At 49.3% G+C, this 21,701-nt stretch overlaps 2 protein-coding genes across 2 annotated transcripts; one reads left to right on the top strand and one right to left on the bottom strand.

Annotated features, from left to right (window-relative positions):
• Nucleotides 1–3,600: 3,600 nt before the first annotated feature.
• Nucleotides 3,601–9,692, bottom strand: gpalpp1 (GPALPP motifs containing 1). The gene is made up of 7 exons (XM_084447295.1): nucleotides 9,525–9,692; nucleotides 8,604–8,757; nucleotides 8,341–8,466; nucleotides 7,137–7,401; nucleotides 5,680–5,844; nucleotides 4,586–4,687; nucleotides 3,601–4,250 (listed from the first exon to the last, which is right to left on the bottom strand). The coding sequence occupies exons 1-7, from the start codon at nucleotides 9,607–9,609 to the stop codon at nucleotides 4,032–4,034; spliced, it is 1,116 nt and encodes a 371-aa protein (XP_084303421.1). The 5' UTR covers nucleotides 9,610–9,692; the 3' UTR covers nucleotides 3,601–4,031.
• A 287-nt stretch (nucleotides 9,693–9,979) lies between these two features.
• Nucleotides 9,980–21,700, top strand: ercc3 (excision repair cross-complementation group 3; the record flags this gene model as incomplete). The annotated part of the gene is made up of 10 exons (XM_084446550.1): nucleotides 9,980–10,097; nucleotides 11,023–11,222; nucleotides 14,709–14,945; nucleotides 15,274–15,323; nucleotides 15,698–15,833; nucleotides 16,592–16,759; nucleotides 18,231–18,435; nucleotides 20,254–20,417; nucleotides 20,916–21,066; nucleotides 21,516–21,700. Coding segments are annotated over exons 1-10 (1,515 nt in total), but the record flags the coding sequence as incomplete, so codon positions are not given.
• Between the last annotated feature and the right edge of the window lies 1 nt (nucleotide 21,701).

The following is a 21,701-nucleotide window of genomic DNA, read 5'->3' on the forward strand; positions in this document are numbered from 1 at the left end:
TGATGTTCTACCAGTCCACTGTAACCAGCACACTGTTCTTTACTGATGTTCTACCAGTCCACTGTAACCAGAACACTGTTCCTTACTGATGTTCTACTAGTCCACTGTAACCAGCACACTGTTCTTTACTGATGTTCTACCAGTCCACTGTAACCAGAACACTGTTCTTTACTGATGTTCTACTAGTCCACTGTAACCAGAACACTGTTCTTTACTGTCGCCTGCTGGGGAGGCAGCATCAAGTCTGGGGAGTCAAACCAGCTGAACAAGCTGGTGAGGAGGGCCGGCTCTGTTGTGGGACCAGAACTGGACAGCCTGGAGACTGTGGTGGAGAGGAGCTCCATGACGAGCTGTGGCAGATGGGGAGCACCTTCAGCCACAGGCTCCTCCCACCCAGGTGCAATATGGAGCAGTTCAGATGTTCCTTTGGGCCAGACTGTATAACTGGCCTGAGTGGTCCGAGTGTTGTGGAGGTGTGCATGTATGGATGGATATCTATACAGCCTGGATGTGTGTATGTATTATATGTGTACATATATATTGATGCAGACCGGATGTATATATGTACATATTTCTATTCTGCTCTGTGCTAAACTGTGCACATGCTGTATATGGATGCATAGAGTCCCTGTTCTTCCTCTTTGGTTTGTTTACCTGTATTGCTACGAGAAACTCGGTATCTGCTTTTCCAACCTTGCTGTTATTTTTACACTGATGAAATTCCCCCCTAGGAGGATCATTAAAGTCTCTCTCTCTCTCTCTTCCTCCTTCCCTCTCCCTCCCTCTCGCTCCCTCCTTCCCTCTCGCTCCCTCCCTCCCACCCACCCACCCTCTCTCTCTCTCTCCCTCCCTCCCCCTCCCTTCCTCTCCCTCGCTCCCTCCCCCTCTCTCTCTTCCCTCCCCCTCTCCCCCTCTCTCCTTCCCTCTCCCTCCCTCCTTCCCTCCCACCCTCTCTCTCCCTCCTTCCCTCTCACCATCTCTCTTTCTCCCTCGCTCCCTCGCTCCCTCCCTCCCTCCCTCCCTCCCTCTCTCACCTCTTCCTTGCTTGTTGCTGAGTGTGTGTCAGTCGTCCTTCTTGTTGTCCAGCAGCTCCTGTGCCTTCTCGGCCAGCAGCCTCTTCTCCTCCTTCTCCAGCTTCATGGCCTTCTCAATCTTGTTGCTCTGGTAGATCTTCACTGCTGCGAAGGCCAGACACAGCAGCAGTGTCTTCGCTGCCAGGATGTAGAACAGCAGGGGGACATTGTCCAACGCCTGGGAACGACAAGCAGGGGACAGGTGGCCATGAGGAGGTAGAGACACTTCTGACTGTGTGTGTGTGTGTGACAAGCAGGGGACAGGTGGCCATGAGGAGGTAGAGACACTTCTGACTGTGTGTGTGAGAGAGAGAGAGAGAGAGAGAGAGAGAGAGAGAGAGAGAGAGAAAATCTTGGCCTGATTTTCCATTGTTAAAGAAAAGAAGCAGAACTGCGTAGAACTAGAACTCTAGAATTCCACAAGGCCGAGACAGAAATACTACAGAGATATGACCCATCTCCCCCCACCTCCTACATGCCCCCCCCAGGGAGAGATATGCCCCCCCCAGGGAGAGATATGACCCATCTGCCCCCCCCCCCCCCCCTACATGCCCCCCCCAGGGAGAGATATGACCCATCTCCCCCCACCTCCTACATGCCTCCCCCCTCCCCCCTCTCAAGACTAGAGTTGTCCTGAACAGCTGAGAGGACAGCAGTAGGGGACAGTGGGCTCCCTCCGTCACTCAATCACACACACACACACACACACACACACACACACACACACACACAGAGAGAGAGAGAGAGAACAGCTGCACACCATGCATCCTATTCCAGGCCTAGTTTGCTCATCACAAGTAGGGCAGCTAACAGCTGGTGATCAACTCTCAGAAAACAGTGTATCATCCAGTAAGAGTATAAATAAATAAATCGCTGACGTCATCGCTACTCAAGACGGGGGACATGGACAGAGGGGACAAGAGGGGACAAGCCCCTGATCAAAACAGAGGGGACAAGCCCCTGATCAAAACAGAGGGGACAAGCCCCTGATCAAACCAGGTTTAAATCGTCTATGCCCACTCCAGTAAAGCTGAAGTTCTTCCCGATACGGATGCAGAACGAGTACTGCACTGAAGAATCAGTAAAGCTGACAACATGTTATGGCCTGGGTGAAATCAGAGAGCCTCTTCCTACCTTAAAGTTGATCATGTCGCAGGTTGCAGTGTTTACAGGGTCTGTATGAACTATATGAACCAGAGACTGGACAGAGTCTCTGACCGCTGCTTGATGCGTGCTGCTGGGAAAGTAAGTGCGACTGTCAGGCATAACCCACGTGGTAGATTTCAACCAATCAGGACGCGGTACGTTTACGTCGTTGGTCCAATCAAAGTGACTTATTCCAGAAAGTTCTTTTTTTGCAAATAAATATCTTATATATACAACTTTGGATAAAATTGCATCCTCTTTTAAGTTGATGGAGCAAAATTAGATAGTTGTTCAAATGAAAAAGGGACCGTCCCAACAATGCAACATGGCTGTGATTAATTAAATATTCTAGTGCAGTGTGGAAGGGGGTGGCAGACTATTGATTTATCTATCTATCAAATATCAGTGATTAAACCCAACTATCTGCCTGTAGATAAGATGTAGCTTTAAGATTTAAGCACAGTGCCCGTGGAGCCGTCTTGTGTGTGTGTGTGTGTGTGTGTGTGTGTCTGTCTAAAGCAGACATTTTGACTCCTGAGCTGTCTTGTTAGTCTGTGTATATATACCCTACATGTAGCTTCCCTCTTGTTCTTTGTAAGCTTTGTCTTTTGTTCTCCACTTGTTGAGTGTATCCTTGGTTTTATTGTTTAGTCTTTGGTTTTGGTTTTTGCCCCTCTGGTGCCTTTATTTGAACAACCATTTTGAGGAAAGTGCTGAAACCTCCATGTTCCATGCACCTGTGACACTTACATGCAACCCTTGTGATGTTTAAGTCAGTATGAAACCATCTATGGCTTCAACTACATTCCACCTCCGTATTTCCGGTGGCAAAGTACAAAATTGCCACAACTAATTATCATAAATGTAATGTCTCGACAGGACTGCTATAGAAAATAACACATTAACAATAATACATGGAGCTTAACAATAGTACCAGTACATTATGTTCCTGAAGGATTCCTAGTGTTAATATCTAGCTGTGACATTTTCTGCTTTTTTTTTTTTTATGTCAAACTGCCAGCTTCTCACTTGGCTCAAACAAGACCATGACCTTCCCTGGGTGTCTGGTTGTGAGTTCGAACCCCGGGTGATGCAGAATAAACACGCTAATGCCGACTCAGGCATTGTACTGTTTGGATTTCAGACACATGGTTTTTAAGATGTTAAAATGTTTAAATAATTCCTCTTCCTCCTCAAAATGCCCGGCTACGATCATGTGCTGCGCAGCAGCTGTCATTTTAAACCTGAACTTCGATCATCTCTAATCCTAGATAAACTGAATCCTTGCTGGTGGTCATTTAAGTACAAATATACAGGGAATTGAGCTGAATATTATTTATTGAAAAACAAGAATCTCACCAAATCTGATACAACAAAAATTAAAACTAAACCATCCGCATGTGACACATAGTGGCAGTTATGTTGGTGTGGACCAGTGAGAGAACCTGTGGTCTCACGGGATGTGCTTGGTGTCAGGGCACGAGCGCTAGCCAATCACAACATCACTTATTAGCTGCTTCTCCACTGAACAATAAAGGCTGGAAATATGTACAGTTTAAAATGGCGACAGAGGCTGAAGTTCCCCCATTCCAAACCAACCCCTCGGTCTCACTCCCTATGCCCTTCTGATGAGGGATCTGACAAGTGTAGGCAGTGTGGCTATAAATCCAACCGGCCCTCTTTTTTAATTGGTTGGAAATGCTGCCAATCCACTGTCCTCTGCCCCGAACCTATCAGTTCTCCACAAGTGCGTAGTGGGTTGAGCTGAGAGGTCGGTATTGGAAAGAAGAGACGACCCTGAGCGGGTGCCTCTCACAGGAACATGCGCTCCTTGCTGTGGGAGAAGCGTGTGTTCAGCTCCTGGGACTTCTTCAGCAGACGCTCCTTCTGGGCGTCGTCGAAGCGGTTGACCTGGAGGTCGTTGTCCCTGTCGAAGGCCCTCCTCTCCACCGGCTTGCTGCCCTCCTCCTCCGCTTTCCTCTTCATCTTCTTCTTGTGCAGGTCGATCAGAGACTCGCCGCGCTTGGTGTCCTGACCGGGCGGAGATGAGAGTGGACCATTCTTAGGATTAAAGCAGCCGGACGATACCCGGTTTGATGCGGGTTATCTGGCATGACTTGAGCCGTTAGCGGCAAGTGAATACATGCTATGCTCTTAGGTACTTGTTTTAGAAAGAAGATGCACTTGTGCGTTCTGGCAAGTAGTACATTGGCTTTTCCTACGTTAAATGCAATTATTGTTATCCATTGTCGCTTTGGATAAAAGCGTCTGCTAAATGACTGTGACGTCATGTGATGCTAGAATACATGGCTTGCACTCCTCATACAGTAAAATTTCAAACAAGTTTAGGAGCTCAGTGCACTCACGTTGTACTTGGACACTTTTTCCGCCATCTTCAGTTCTGACTGGGGAACCTGAGGCACAGCGTCTTTCTCTGCTTCCTTACTCTTCTTCCCCTCGAGACGCTCCTATTGGTCAGGACAAGAAAGGGGAGGGTTGGAAGTAGAGATGGAGAGAGAAAAGGAGTGAGCTACACACCCTTGAATCCATTTTTATACAGAGGTCATGAATATAAATATTAATGTTGGGACACATTGTGTATACTGTATAGCTACTGGGTTGTATAATAATATCGCACACACATTAATACACTGTATATACACACCACCCACTCACCACACATTGTATTGTACGCCATTTTGTATTTTGTCATTTGCACTGTCCTGTCTTTGCACTGTCCTGTCTAGTCCTTGCATCCTGTCTAATGTCGTCGCCATCAGTGTTATGCACCAACTGACCAGAACAAATTCCTAATATGTGTAAAAACTATCTGGAAATAAAAATGATTGATTCTGAATAAACCTGCTGAAACACCATCTGTTGTTGTAAGATCTTCTATTGCTGAGATTCTTTGCTGAATACTCTACCTCCAGGTCAAACCCTACACCCCCACCCAACCGCTACGCTCTGCTACCTCGGGGCGACTGGTTGCCCCGTCACTCCGAGGCCCCTGCGGTCGATCGACACGGTCACGGCTCTTCTCTGTCCTGACCCCACGGTCACGGTTCTTCTCTGTCCTGGCCCCGCAGTGGTGCAATGAACTGCCCACTGACATCAGGACAGCAGAGTCGCTGCCCATCTTTCGCCGCAGGCTCAAAACTCATCTCTTCAAGACGTTCTACTACGATCCTCCCTCTTAAGCACCTATTGTATTTCTTGCACTTTGCCTTCAGCACTAGATGATGCTCTTAGTCACTTGTTTTAGAAAGGAGATGCACTTGTGAGTTCTGGAAAGTAGTAGTACATTGGCTTTTCCTACGTTAAATGCAATTATTGTAAGTCGCTTTGGATAAAAGCGTCAGCTAAATGACTAATGTGATGTAATGGGTTCAGAGAGATATAGGTTTTCTATCTACGGTTGTATTTGTTAGTGAAATGGCTGAACTAGAGTCATGCGTACCCTGGTCTTGCGTTCCCGATCCGCGGGGGTATCGGTCCAGATGGAGCGGTCCTTGTTCTCGGGGCCGGACTTCTTCTTGAAGGTGCGGGCTTCCAGGCCGATGTGCTGCAGCTCTGGGGGCAGTTCGGTCATCCACGCCTCCCTGGCCAGCTCCTCTGGGCCCTCCTGTTGACAGGGACGACCCCAGACGGTGAACCAGGGGAGGACGGACGCCGACCGGGAAATACTCGCTCCCCACCGCCCTGACCCTCCCTCCCTCCACTCACATCTTTACATTGTAATGGAAAATTAGATATTATTTGAATCCATTATACATACTAGACCTTGGTCAGATCTCTTTAACAGTGTCTGCTGTTCAGGCCTCAGAGCTGGCCTCTCATACCGTGGCTAGAGAAAGAATGCTATGTACTTTGTAATCTTGTGTTTTTGTAGAAGTAACCGTCTCTGCTCGCGCCCCAGCCTTGCCAGTCTCTCTGTCGTCCAATCAGGATTCCAGCTGGACTGGGGGGTGGGAGGGGAGGGGAGGGCTGGACTGGGGGGTGGGAGGAGAGGGCTGGACTGGGGGAGGGGAGGGGAGGGGTGGACTGGGGGGTGGGAGGCGAGGGCTGGACTGGGGGGTGGGAGGAGAGGGCTGGACTGGGGGGTGGGAGGGACTGGGGGGGGGGAGGGGAGGAGAGGGCTGGACTGGGGGGTGGGAGGGACTGGGGGGTGGGAGAGGAGGAGAGGGCTGGACTGGGGGGTGGGAGGGACTGGGGGGGGGGAGAGGAGGAGAGGGCTGGACTGGGGGGTGGGAGGGACTGGGGGGTGGGAGGCGAGGGCTGGACTGGGGGTTGGGAGGAGAGGGGAGGACTGGGGGGTGGGAGGAGAGGGCCAGGAATCGGCCCAGATACAAAGGTTGCTTTTCATCGTATAAATGATTGTTGTGACTCCTTACTGGGGCCAAACTTCTCACTGTGTGAACTGCTGTGCGCACGATGCAAGCTGAGTTGGACGGACCTCTTCTGCAGTTGTGTTTTTGTATTTTCTTTTGGTAATAAACTTTGTTAAACTTAGAACTTCGGCATTGAATCTCTCCTTAACAAAACTCTGTGACAGAAATTTCCACAACAACATGCAGGTGGTATGCAGAGAGCAGGTAAAGATCAAATGTTTAGCGTTTCTAGATTGAAGTCAATGTAATTCCATCAAAGTGTTCCAGTAACGTCTCTGAGAAACTAATCTGGAGCTGTTAGAGGAAAGGAAAAATAATCTGTATGTGTATCTGTATATGTTTCAGCATGCCCGGGGTGGGATTAGAACCCGAGTCTCCCGCTTGGGAGGCAGACACACTGACAGTTGCGCCAATAGGGACTTCCCTCTTGGAGGGACTGTCAGCGCCCCTTTTTGAGGAGTGAGTTTCACCAGCTACTCCCCACGTTTCGCTCGGTTACATATGTATAAATAATTGTAACGCTCACATCTCCTTTTATCAGTCTGTCCTTCATTCTCTGAGCCCGGCGCTCGATGTCCAATGCCACGGAGTCCTGGATGGCACCTGTGGGTGGCATGGGTCCGATCACATCCTCCTCTTCCTCTCCTTCCTCACTGCTAGACTGGTCGGCCGTATAGCCTGGGGGCAGGGCAGGCCCTGGGAAACTATCTTCATCGCCATCCCCATCATCATCCTCATCATCTATTGGTCTGCGAAACCCAGGTGGTAGGGCTGGCCCCAACACTAGGGGTCTAGAGGAGGAGTGGGATTCCACAAGTCAAATGATAATTCAGTAGATTCAACAACTTGGTCAAAAGATAATTCAGTAGATTTGTCAACTTAGTCAATTAATAATTCAGTAGATCTGACAACTTCAATTCAAGTAAAAACAAGTACTGCACATGTAAACATGTTGTCCCCCACCCATTATGCATGTTCCCTTGTGGTATCAAGCCCCCTGCTTCTCATTAGGCATTTTGATACAGAGATCCCACTATATTGCCCTGTAGAAGACCCCTCCATTTTCTGGCTTTGTAAGTTCATAATGAACCAAAGAAAGACAGCATAATGTGTGATTTGATATAGCATGCCGGCAATCTGGAATCGAGAGGCATGACCCTTGGGGCGCAACATTCACTAGTTGTTAAACAGGTCCATGCACCTGTATGGTCAAAAGTCCTATAATGAATGTTGAAATACAGACATTTCTAGCGCTACTAATGTCACATCATGTGTATCAATGATTGACCAAAGTAAGCTCTCAACAAACGATGGTAGAGTGAATAAGAGTACAATAACATCTCCATCTAGAGGGCAAACAAGTCCATGCACCTGTATGGTCTAACGTCCTATAATGAATGTTGAAATACAGACACATCTAGCTCTACTAAACACCTCAAGCTCTACTCTCTGCAGATGTATAAAGTACATGGTTTCCCGAGTAAACTTGTCTGAGACTATACTGAGACACCAAGCATAGTTTTGATGTAAAAATCTAAATGTACTTGTCAATGGAAAAATGCATTGGAAAGGCGCCCCTTGTGTAGTGGGTTCTGGTACTACGGGGGACTGATGGACTCACTCACTCACGACGTGACACCGCTCCGGCCAACCTAAAGTTCCCCCTTTTCAGCTGTCGCCGGGTGGGGGAAGATTATAGAAGTGAATTGGAATTGCTTGTAGCTACCGACCTCTCTGGAGAACGCGCTTGCTTCTGGAACCCAGGAGGAAGAGCTGGACCAAAGAAGCCATCCTCATCCTCCTCCTCCTCAGTCACCGATTTATCATTTGATGTCTCCTCTAGTCTGCGCTGTTTCCTTCGATGAAAGAGAAATTACATTAAAACAGCATCAATCAACCATCTAGGCTACTGTTTTCGCTGTGTGTTAAGATAGCTAATCCCAAGCATCTAGCCAGTACACTAAACGTTTAGGACTTTGCACGAGTGAATTACTCTGCTGTGGGTCCATCTCTCGCAGAGCCGTGCCTCCCCACGCTGGCCTTCGACCTCTTGAACACCACCTCCTCCTCCTCCTCCTGCTCGCTGGTCTCCGAGGAGCTGGACGAGGCCCGCGGCATGTAACCTGGAGGCAGCGCCGGACCCGCGACTGCAGAGGTGGAGGGAAAGAATCAGAATGAAGACAGGGAAGTGAGCACAGCCGAGTAGTGTAGTTATGGTGTGTTCGTTTGTGGTCGGAGGTGGCAAGTCGCAAGTGGCAAAATACCTACCTCCGACCTGTGTGCATTCCAGCTATATACCATTATATCACAGTTACCTAGTTATATCTACATACCATTATATCACAGTTACCTAGTTATATCTATATACCATTATATCACAGCTACCTAGTTATATCTAGTGCATTCGAGCAACTGGGGGCTGAGAAACATCCGAATTTGCGACGAGGAAGTGCGAGTTCATGAGGTGTTTTATTTAATCATTCCTAGTAGCAAGTCGCAATTTGCCACCTCCCAGTTATAAACGAACGCACCATAAACTAAGTTTATTTTATTTATCGAATGCACTAGATATAACTAGGTAACTGAGATAATGGTATATAGATATAACTAGGTAACTGTGATATAATGGTATATAGATATAACTAGGTAACTGTGATATAATGGTATATAGATATAACTAGGTAACTGTGATATAATGGTATATAGATATAACTAGGTAACTGTGATATAATGGTATATAGCTCGAATGCACACAGGTCGGAGGTAGGTATTTTGCCACTTGCGACTTGCCACCTCCGACCACAAACGAACGCACCATTATATAGTGTGCATACAACACCGACAAGAGGACCAGGATGCTCTGATGGCGGATGGATGTGGTCTTACTCCATGGATGTATTAGTATTATACTCACACCCTGGATCCTCATCCGAGTCGTCCTCGCTGTGTGTCCCAAACCTCGGGGGTAATGCGGGACCGATCATCTCCTCGTCTGACATGTTTATCTGACCTCCGAGAACAGGAAAACAATGAAAAAACAAATAACTCAACAACACAAACAAACCGAGTCTCTCTTTGGGCAGTCACCCTTACCCCGGAAGTAAACAAGCGCGATATCCAATGAAGAAAGACGCGTCTGGAGAGCGTGATTTTTTCCCCCAACCCACTTCTGCCATAACCACGCCCCCGCGAGTTTTCATTGGGTTAGGGTTAGGGATAGGGTTAGGGTGTCCAATGAAAACTCGCGGGGGCGTGGTTATGGCAGAAGTTGGTTGGGAAAAAAAAAGACTTGTCTGGAGAGGGAGGAGCCTCAGGCGGAAACGTAGCTACGTCACTAGCATGAGACAAGATGGTGATCCGCAGGTTCAGGTTAAAGACGTGTTTCCTAACTGCTATTAGATTCCTAACTGATATAAGATAACGATATTTAAAGAGAATCTCAAAGTCTAACCCGTCAAAGCGGCTATCATGGGCAAGAAAGACCGGGGTGAGGATTGAGCTGGTCGCTTCCCGTGCGTGTTGATGTTGTTGTTGTTGTTGTTGTAGTAGTGTGCTAGTTAACGGTAATGGAAGAGCGCTAGTGCTATCTCACTAGCCTAAATGTGTATTGTATTGTATTATATTGTATTGTATTGTATTATATTGTATTGTATTATATTGTATTGTATTGTATTGTATTATATTGTATTGTATTGTATTATATTGTATTGTATTATATTGTATTGTATTATATTGTATTATATTGTATTGTATTGTATTGTATTGTATTGTATATCTCACTGTGGCTAGCTGGCTAAATGAAAATGATGGTAAAGTAACGTGAGTGTTGTCACATTTAACTTGATCTAGATTGAAGGCAGCTGGATAATTCGCTGTATTGTCCACGTACCCACTGAGCAAAGACACGTCTAAAGGACGTCTTTTAGATGTCTTTTTTGTCTTTCCCGGACGTCCAAAGACATCCAATTAGGAGCCAGAATGAATGTTTTTTTTAACGTTCAGATATTGAACCCGTTCTGCACGTCCACAGACGTCTTAGAGGGGTCCAAGCCAGACGTGTGAATATTGAGGGGTCCAGCAGACGAACACACGGGGTTCAGGACCCACGGACGTTATTAAGACGTAATCTGAACGTCTTGTATAATGAAGAAGCCATGGGATTGACCTGCCTTCACAGTCTAAAGTGCTCAGCCCTCCTTTATGGAATAAACACTGGCTAATATAACGTTACTGTATTATTTACAATACAAACAATATGATAATCATGAACTTGAAGTTGTTTTTTTTCATTTGCAAGGATATATTGCACCTAAAGCATGCTTCGTTGGTCACCATGTCGTGACTCGCAATATCTAACTGTATTAATAGCATAATAACATATTTCCTGGCACATACATCATCTGTTTTAACAGAGAAGAAGCTGAAGAAGCGTGTGTACGAGGAGGAGGAGGATGAGGAGGAGGCGATGGGCAGCGAGTCCCAGGAGGCCATCCCAGCGGCCGCGGGGAAGCAGGTGGACGAGGCCAGCATCAAACTGGACGAGTACGGAGCCAAAGACTACCGTCTGCAGATGCTGCTGAAGAACGACCACTCCTCACGACCTCTCTGGGTGGTAGGTCTCTAACCCTAACCCTAACCCTCTGGGTGGTAGGTCTCTCACGCCCCCTCTGGGTGGTAGGTCTCTCACGCCCTCTCTGGGTGGTAGGTCTCTCTAACCCTAACCCTCTGGGTGGTAGGTCTCTCACGCCCTCTCTGGGTGGTAGGTCTCTCTCTGGGTGGTAGGTCTCTCACGCCCTCTCTGGGTGGTAGGTTCCTCATCCTCACGCCCTCTCTGGGTGGTAGGTCTCTCCTCTCTGGGTGGTAGGTTCCTCACGCCCTCTCTGGGTGGTAGGTCTCTCCTCTCTGGGTGGTAGGTCTCTCACGCCCTCTCTGGGTGGTAGGTCTCTCACGCCCTCTCTGGGTGGTAGGTCTCTCACGCCCCCTCTGGGTGGTAGGTCTCTCACGCCCTCTCTGGGTGGTAGGTCTCTCTAACCCTAACCCTCTCTGGGTGGTAGGTCTCTCACGCCCCCTCTGGGTGGTAGGTCTCTCACGCCCTCTCTGGGTGGTAGGTCTCTCTAACCCTAACCCTCTCTGGGTGGTAGGTCTCTCAGGTCCTCTCTGGGTGGTAGGTCTCTCACGCCCTCTCTGGGTGGTAGGTCTCTCTCGCCCTCTCTGGGTGGTAGGTTTCTCACGCCCCCTCTGGGTGGTAGGTCTCTCTGGGTGGTAGGTCTCTCACGCCCTCTGGGTGGTAGGTCTCTCACGCCCTCTCTGGGTGGTAGGTCTCTCACGCCCTCTCTGGGTGGTAGGTCTCTCTCGCCCTCTCTGGGTGGTAGGTTTCTCACGCCCCCTCTGGGTGGTAGGTCTCTCTGGGTGGTAGGTCTCTCACGCCCTCTGGGTGGTAGGTCTCTCACGCCCTCTCTGGGTGGTAGGTCTCTCACGCCCTCTCTGGGTGGTAGGTCTCTCTCGCCCTCTCTGGGTGGTAGGTCTCTCACGCCCTCTCTGGGTGGTAGGTCTCTCACGCCCTCTCTGGGTGGTAGGTCTCTCTGGGTGGTAGGTCTCTCATGCCCTCTCTGGGTGGTAGGTCTCTCTGGGTGGTAGGTTTCTCTAACCCTAACCCTCTCTGGGTGGTAGGTTTCTCTCTGGGTGGTAGGTCTCTCATGCCCTCTCTGGGTGGTAGGTCTCTCATGCCCTCTCTGGGTGGTAGGTCTCTCTGGGTGGTAGGTTTCTCTAACCCTAACCCTCTCTGGGTGGTAGGTTTCTCTCTGGGTGGTAGGTCTCTCATGCCCTCTCTGGGTGGTAGGTCTCTCACGCCCTCTCTGGGTGGTAGGTCTCTCACTCCCTCTCTGGGTGGTAGGTCTCTCACGCCCTCTCTGGGTGGTAGGTCTCTCTGGGTGGTAGGTCTCTCATGCCCTCTCTGGGTGGTAGGTCTCTCTGGGTGGTAGGTCTCTCATGCCCTCTCTGGGTGGTAGGTCTCTCACGCCCTCTCTGGGTGGTAGGTCTCTCTGGGTGGTAGGTCTCTCACGCCCTCTCTGGGTGGTAGGTCTCTCACGCCCTCTCTGGGTGGTAGGTCTCTCTGGGTGGTAGGTCTCTCATGCCCTCTCTGGGTGGTAGGTCTCTCATGCCCTCTCTGGGTGGTAGGTCTCTCATGCCCTCTCTGGGTGGTAGGTCTCTCATGCCCTCTCTGGGTGGTAGGTCTCTGGGTGGTAGGTCTCTCATGCCCTCTCTGGGTGGTAGGTCTCTCACGCCCTCTCTGGGTGGTAGGTTTCTCTCTGGGTGGTAGGTTTCTCTCTGGGTGGTAAGTTTCTCTCTGGGTGGTAGGTTTCTCTCTGGGTGGTAGGTTTCTCTCTGGGTGGTAGGTTTCTCTCTGGGTGGTAGGTTTCTCTCTGGGTGGTAGGTTTCTCTCTGGGTGGTAGGTTTCTCTCTGGGTGGTAGGTTTCTCTCTGGGTGGTAGGTTTCTCTCTGGGTGGTAGGTTTCTCTCTGGGTGGTAGGTCTCTCTCTGGGTGGTAGGTCTCGGGCTGTCAGATAAAGATACAACACATGACACATAGGGCTGGGTTTAAAAAATCGATTAATCGATTCTGAATCAAATGATTCATAATCGATTCATGAATCCCAAAATCGATCTTTTATTTAATGAATGAATTAATAAATGAAGGTATGAATAGTGCATTAATTAATTCAATGATTAATTAATTAATTCATTCATTTTTGGAAATCAGTATTGATACCCAGCCCTAGTATTGATGTGTTGCATAACTTGGCAGTCATGTAATTAAGGTTACAGCAAAAAAAAAAAAGGTTTTAGTAACACTAACCGAATCGATATCGAATCGTGATAATCGATTCTGAACCTTGTGAATCGGAATCGAATCAATTCTTGAAATTCGACTCGATACCCAGCCCTAATGACACATGGACTACTAGTGTTTATTTACTCACTGTGAGAAGCACAAATATGTTCTACAAAACATCAGGCCTAAAAACTGAGGACATGGTTTTAGTTTTTAACATAAGAGTGCAAATGTCAAAGTGAGCCTTCACTTTTATTTGTCTACGTTCGGGCCCCATAAAGTTACAAGCTACAACATTTTTTTCTTAATTGGCGTCGTCTTCCACATTTTTTGCCATAGAGCCCAGTTTAACACTACCGCCCAGCAAACCAGCACAGCCTCTCTAGATTTATTTATTTTCTGCCGCGAAACGGTTGTTTTCATCAATCTGTCTTGATGAATTGCTAGTTGTGCTTACATAGAGCATAGGCCTGTTGTGATTTTTCACATGCCTCTAATATGATCTTTAGAAACGTCTTTAGACACGAAATAGCTTCCTCACTTGCTCCAGCACGCATGCGCACTTTGTGCTGGAGCAACGATTGCGCGCTGTGCGCATGCGTGCTGGAGCAAGTGAGGAAGCTATTCAAAGTGATGTGAGAAATGTCAAAGTGAGCATTCACTTTTATTTGTCTACGTTCGGCCCCATAAAGTTACAAGCTACAACATTTTTTTCTTAATTGGCGTCGTCTTCCACATGTTTTGCCATAGAGCCCAGTTTAACACTACCACCCAGCAAACCAGCACATCCTCTAGATTCTTCTCTAGCTAGATAGATAGCTCTCCCCCGACCTGTTGTTTCTCAACGGGATTCACGCCTGTCCCCAAATCTCTTTCAAATATTCTCAAATATTTCAAATACTCTCCCCCTCCCTCCCTCCCTCCCTCCCTCCCTCCCTCCCTCCCTCCCTCCCTCCCTCTCTCCCTCCCTCCCTCCCTCCCTCCCTCTCCCCCTCCCTCCCCCTCTCCCCCTCCCTCCCTCCCTCTCCCCCTCCCTCCCTCTATCCCTCCCTCCCTCCCTCCCTCTCTCCCTCTCTCCCTCCCTCCCTCTCCCCCTCCCTCCCTCTCCCCCTCCCTCCCTCCCTCCCTCCCTCCCTCTCCCCCTCCCTCCCTCCCTCCCTCCCTCCCTCCCTCCCTCTCTCCCTCCCTCCCTCCCTCCCTCCCTCCCTCCCTCTCTCTCTCCCTCCCTCCCTCCCTCCCTCTCCCCCTCCCTCCCTCCCTCGGGCAGGCTCCGGACGGGCACATCTTCCTGGAGGCCTTCTCGCCCGTGTACAGGTACGCCCAGGACTTCCTGGTGGCCATAGCGGAGCCCGTGTGCCGGCCCATCCACGTTCACGAGTACAAGCTGACCGCCTACTCCCTGTACGCCGCCGTCAGCGTGGGGCTGCAGACCGCCGACATCGTGGAGTACCTGCAGAAGCTCAGCAAGACCTCCGTGCCCGACGGCATCGTGCAGTTCATCAAGGTCAGGGGGGGGGGGAGACCTCGGGGGGGGGGGGGTGGGTGGGGAGGGGGGGAGGGGGGGAGACCTCGGGGTGGACCGGAGGGTTCCGTTGGATGTCCGATATATCGGACCGTCCTGGATGACGTGGTCTGCGGTTTGTTCCTCGGCGCCACGGCGTGATATGACAGATGGTCACTGCGTTTCAAGCATTGTTTTGACAACTTGACAACATCAAGCCAACACCGGCCATTCTGAACACCCTTTACTAACAACGTGGAGTTATCCACTCTGCAGAGTGACGTTAACGTCGTGTCAAACAAACTTCTCTCTGCTGTCGTGTCTCTTTCAGCTCTGCACAGTGAGCTACGGAAAAGTCAAAATGGTGCTCAAACATAACAGGTAAATGCATTTTTGCGAAAATGTTTGGATGTCACTAAAGATGTCATCCCATCTCACCTCAAAAAAGTGTATAGATGAAAACAACGCATGGCTTAGGAAGTTCCTCAGCCATGTTATACATGTCATGGTTGTGGCTGAATGAAATCTATGTATTTTAACATCTGCTAAATTAATTCAGTCAGTGATTTTTCATCAAGCTAAGCAACGGAAGTACTCAAATTGGGCCCTTGGGTTGTAATTGGCCATGTGTGAATTAGATTAACCTGTATAAATTAAGGTTTAAAAAAGTGATTTCTCTAAAGAACGGGCCAAGAAAAGACTTGACTTTACATTGTTTACAGGCTTTGATCTCTGCCTGTGTGTTTCTGCCCAAGGTACTTTGTGGAGAGCGCCTTCCCCGAGGTGATACAGCGCCTCCTACAGGACAACGTGATCCGCGAGTGTCGCCTTCGCACCGCGGAGGGGGTGGACACCGAGCTCATCACCGAGGTCCTCCACAGCAAGTCTGCGGTACGCCCGCCCCACACTCCGCCATTAACACGCCCTCCGTGTTTAACGGCCCTACGAGGAGCTTCGGGAAGCGGAAGTGTTTTCCGCCCAAAAAGACCACATTTCCCATGAGCCTCCCCGCGCACTGTCGTAAACCTTAGCTACCTGAGCCGGGTGTTTTGAAGACAGAACGATGGCCACCGACGAAGTAATTACAGGTCTTACTAGTAACGTTACTTTTGACAATATATAACGGTCATATTTGCTCGCGCTGTCTCTTGTCGGCGCCGTAGGCTACCGCAGTAAATCGTTTCGTCATTCCAAGGAAGTTCTGGACGACCCGACCACAAAATAATAATCTCAAAATAAACTACATACAAGAAACGAGATTTGTCGAAAATGGACACATAAACAAGTGTGGGTAACGTCGATTCACCCACATTAAAATGAGACTGTTTCGTAACCAAAAATAAACTCCTCGATAAACTCCTCCTCCTTTAAGATTCTCACAATGGCCTCTTCTGATGGTCAACCTGTGTGAACGGGATTTGCCTAGGTTCGGCTGTCAGAAAATAAGACTAAAAGAAATTGCTTCATGATCATGATCACGTCTGCTTTAAACCCGTAACTGACCACCTCGTGTGCGTCGTTGCTTTAAACCCGTAACTGACCACCTCGTGTGCGTCGTTGCTTTAAACCCGTAACTGACCACCTCGTGTGCGTCGTTGCTTTAAACCCGTAACTGACCACCTCGTGTGCGTCCGCCCTCCCGCCCTCAGATATCCAAGTCGCTCCAGGACAACGGGGGGGCGTCCACCTCCCAGACTCCCGAGGGTCAGAGTTCAGCGCCGCAGGTTCCCGACGACATCTTCAGCTACTACGAACAGATGGACAAGGAGGAAGAGGAGGAGGAGGAGACGCAGACCGTCTCCTTCGAGATCCGACAGGTTGGTCTCACTTGCTCTCGCCCCCCCTGGCGGAGCGATCTTTATCTACACTAGAGATCCAGCATACACAAAACTATGTTTATATTATTATTATTATTATATATTATATACACCTCAGAAACCTGGACAAAACCACTTTCAATGGAGACTCAGTGAGTGATTTGTTTTACATTAGGTCCAGGAGTATTCAAAGATGTTGAAATCATAAAAATTGGCACGTTCCTTTCATTGCCCGGTAGGCTAGTGGTACCAGAGTTTTAAACTGGATGTGAGCTGCTACAGGGAGTCAGTGTGGAGAACGGAGAAGGGTCAGGGTTAGGGTTAGGGTTAGGGTTAGGGTTAGGGTATGGTTAAGGGTTAGGGTAAGGGTTAGGGTTAGGGTTAGGGTTAGGGAAGCTGTCTAGGAGAACTTGGGTTGGTTGAACACCAGGCGAACTGCAGCTTTCTGGACAAGCTCCAGAGATCTAATGGCCACATTCATTTGGTGTTATTTTTGGTCAGACATCGCCCTCTGCTGGATGAAACCTGTAGTGTTAATGTAGTGTTGTAGTGTTGGCATCTTCATTGACGTGTATTTAACCAGGCAGGTCGACCGAGAGTTGCAGCAAAGACCTGAGGGGAGGTTTTCTGGGGTAGAGGGGTCACACAGGGTAGAGGGGTCACACAGGGTAGAGGGGTCACACAGGGTAGAGGGGTCACACAGGGTAGAGGGGTCACACAGGGTAGAGGGGTCACACAGGGTAGAGGGGTCACACAGGGTAGAGGGGTCACACAGGGTAGAGGGGTCACACAGGGTAGAGGGGTCAACTCAGTAGGGCACATTAATGGGAGCCTTGCTCAGGGGCTGCCTGGCATCAATGGGAAGGTTGTCTGTTATTGATACTATGAACGGTCCAATAGTACAAATACAATACTAACCCTAACCGTCCAATAGCCAAACTACATTCCACTCTGACTCTGTCGTTCTGCTTTTGGGGACAATTTACACGTTCGCACACAACAACAACAACAACAACAACAACGCAAGAAATATGAAGCGCTGACCTTTTCTGTCTACAAAGTCGTGCTACAAAGCAGTGGTTGTGACTGAAATGTGTGTGTGTGTGTGTGTGTGTGTGTGTGTTGCGTTTGTTTGCGCCATATTCATCCTTGTAGAATTGCCGAGAAGCTAGTCAGTTCTGGTGGCTTTATATTGGTCATAAAACAAGGCGTCGGTATACTATACTATACTATACTATACTATACTATACTAGACTATACTATACTATACTATACTACCTGAATAGAGGAATGAGCAGCATTTTTCGATGCATCTTGGGTTGGAATTACGCTCGCTACCTGGGTTTCGTTGTCGCGGTCCAGCCGTGAATATTCAGGGGCACAGCGGCTCGATTGTCCTCCGGTCCGAACGCCGGTCCGAACGCCTGGTCCGAACGCCTGGTCCGAACGCCTGTCTCTGTCGCGCGGTCAGGAGATGATCGAGGAGGTGCAGAAGCGCTGCATCCAGATGGAGTACCCCCTGCTGGCGGAGTACGACTTCCGCAACGACACGGTCAACCCGGACATCAACATGGACCTGAAGCCCACCGCCGTGCTGCGGCCCTACCAGGAGAAGAGCCTGAGGAAGATGTTCGGCAACGGGCGCGCCCGGTCAGGGGTCATCGTCCTGCCCTGCGGTGAGATGGGAGGGCGGGGGTGTAGGACTAGGGGTGTGGTTGTTGTCTGTTTACCTGTGTGTGTGTGTGTGTGTGTGTGTGTGTGTGTGAGAGAGTGTGAGTGTGTGAGTGTGTGAGTGAGTGAGAGAGAGAGGGGGGGTGTTGTGAGCGGTAAAACCATACTTATCTGTTCATGTTGTGGACCGCTCCAAAAGAACCTGGCACACAACCTCACACACCCTCACCTGACCTAGAAATGGCCGGACGAAATCCATAGAAACTCCAATCACCTAGATCATAAACGCTTAAAACGCATAAACGCATAAAACGCTTAAATAAACTATTCAATTGTGTTGAGTCCTTTCTAGGGTGTTAATATTGAGAGCCATTCACGTGCAGTGCTCACTTGGTACTGGAGGAGATCTAACTCGTTCTTGTTATGGAAACGCTATATTCAACTGAAATCAGTTGCAGGAACTCACTCTCTGCTCAATAATAGTCATTAACATGAACGTTTGCATGAAGAAGTTGTCGAACCACTGGAATCTTCCAGAAACGACATCTTTCTGTCTTTCTACTCAGAAGGGTTCGCCCGGCTTCGCCATCCTGGTCACGCCCCCATCCAACTTGGCAGATATTTACCGGGCCAATCGCAACCGTTTATCCAATGTTGGGCAGGTTTTGATACAACGACTGTACCCATTTGATACGATGATGACGTTAAGTTGCTCTGATTGGTTATAGGTCTATCCAATCGCGTCCAGAGGCGTTTTGGCCTGCGACCGTTGATAACGTTGAAACTTGGAAATCGAAAATAAACTCGGCAGCTCCAGACCGTTTTTGCGAATTTCTGGCGAAGCCAAGCTAGGGGGGATGGACAAGTGTAGTCAGAATGAAAGAAAAAAGAAGAATTGACTGGTTGCTCTCCATCAACGAGAGGTAAAACACATCCCAGGTGTCATGGAAACAGACGATGGACCAAACGGGGCAGAATCCAGGCGCTCCAGAAAATGGAGGTAGAATAAGGAAGGAAGTAGAATTAAAAAGCCTTTATCAACGTGGCGAGATCATATAATTTAAAAAGCCACCACGTTTCCACCGATAAAAGGTTGAATATCTTCATCAGGGCTTAAGACAAACAGCCCATTGTGAAAGTCAGCTTTATATATCATGGGAAGCTGTCACATGACATTAGGCTACAGGTGAAAGTTCACCCAACTGATATACAAATACAGGTAAAGCCTAATAACAAGACAGGGCCGGCCCGAGGCATAGGCGAAATAGGCGGTCGCCTAGGGCGCCAAATGGCCAAGGGGCGCCTGGCCAAGGAGCACCAAAAAAAAAAAAAAAAAATTATTTTTTATTTTTATTAAAATAATTTCATTCCGTAATCCCTACTGTCTCTATTACGCTTCGCAATGCGATGCGGCGCCTCCCCCGTTAACAAATCGCGCAGCAGCACCCCCCCCCCCCCCCGTCAACAAATCGCACAGCAGCACCCCCCCCCCCCCCCCCTCAACAAATCGCGCAGCAGCACCCCCCCCCCCCCCCCCCCCCTCAACAAATCGCGCAGCAGCACCCCCCCCCCCCCCTCAACAAATCGCGCAGCAGCACCCCCCCCCCCCCCCCCCGTCAACAAATCTCGCCTAGAGCTGCTGAAATGCTAGGGCCGGCCCTGTAACAAGATAACAGTAGCGCTTCATGCAAATGATGTAGAACAAAATGTAGATGATGAAAAATAACAGAATGAAAAACGAAAGCAGTCAAAATGTTTAGTTGTTCATAGACCCCCCCTCCCTGACCGTCTCTGTGGCGTGTGTCCCCCCCCCCCCCCCCCAGGCGCGGGGAAGTCCCTGGTGGGCGTGACGGCGGCGTGTACGGTGAGGAAACGCTGTCTGGTGCTGGGGAACTCGTCCGTGTCGGTGGAGCAGTGGAAGTCCCAGTTCAAGATGTGGTCCACCATCGACGACTCCCAGATCTGCCGCTTCACCTCCGACGCCAAGGTACCCTTCGCACACGCACACACACACACACACACACACGCACACGCACACGCTCACACACACTCACACTCACACTCACACTCACACTCACACACACACACGCACACGCACACACACTCTCACACACACACACACACACACACTCACACTCACACACTCACACACACATCATTTTTCTCTTTACATTATAACCCTCTATATTTTATATCTATATTCTCCCTTTGTTGGTACTGTAGCCCATGCCTCTCACCATGGCTGAAACGTCCATCATGTCAGATTGTAGTGACACTTTTAAACTGAATGGCTCGGTTGGACTTTCAACTTAGAATTTGCAATATGCGGCTCGTCATTCCATTTCAGATCGTCTATGATATTCAGATTGGGGCAAATGAACGTTGAATTGCATCCGTGCGTAAATGATCACACACTCCTACGTGATTCTGGTTGGAGATGTACGTACTAATACATGACCTCACGACCCGGTTGGCCCTGTGACAGGACAAGCCGATTGGCTGCTCGGTGGCCATCAGCACCTACTCCATGTTGGGCCACACCACCAAGCGGTCCTGGGAGGCCGAGCGGGTGATGGAGTGGATGAGGGGCCAGGAGTGGGGGCTCATCATCCTGGATGAGGTTCACACCATCCCCGGTGAGCTCAACACTCGGCTTGATTACCTGATTTAAAAAAAAAAAGAGATTTTTTTTGCTTCCCTCTTGAATATGTAGAGAGTGGGTCGTATGCCCACCTCCCTTGTTCTCTGGAAAGCGCATTGTGTTGCCTCTGGGTATGAAATGCGCTATATAAATAAAGCTTTGATTGATTGATTGATTTTCACATTGCTGCAGTTATCAGTTTATCACTTTGGCCACTTGTGAAATGCTTGAATGAATAATTCCAGCGTGCGCCGCTGTTCGGAATGTCCTTAATTTGCGGTCAGACGAGCGGTCGCTGAGGCTTCGACTCATTGTGAAGCACATCGCGTTGCCTTTGTGTATGAAATGCGCCGTATGAATAAAGTTTGATTCGATTTGGAACGGGATCAGCAGATATAAAACTCATCGGCCATTTTTGTTGTCGTTGTTTTTTTCCGCCCCCAGCCAAGATGTTCCGGCGCGTTCTGACCATCGTCCAGGCCCACTGCAAGCTGGGTCTCACGGCCACGCTGGTCCGGGAGGACGACAAGATCGTGGACCTCAACTTCCTCATCGGGCCCAAGCTGTTCGAGGCCAACTGGATGGAGCTGCAGAACAACGGCTACATCGCCAAGGTCCAGTGCGCCGAGG

The sequence above is a fragment of the Borostomias antarcticus genome (assembly GCF_949987555.1).
Source record: "Borostomias antarcticus genome assembly, chromosome: 12".
NCBI classification, from domain to species: domain Eukaryota; kingdom Metazoa; phylum Chordata; class Actinopteri; order Stomiiformes; family Stomiidae; genus Borostomias; species Borostomias antarcticus.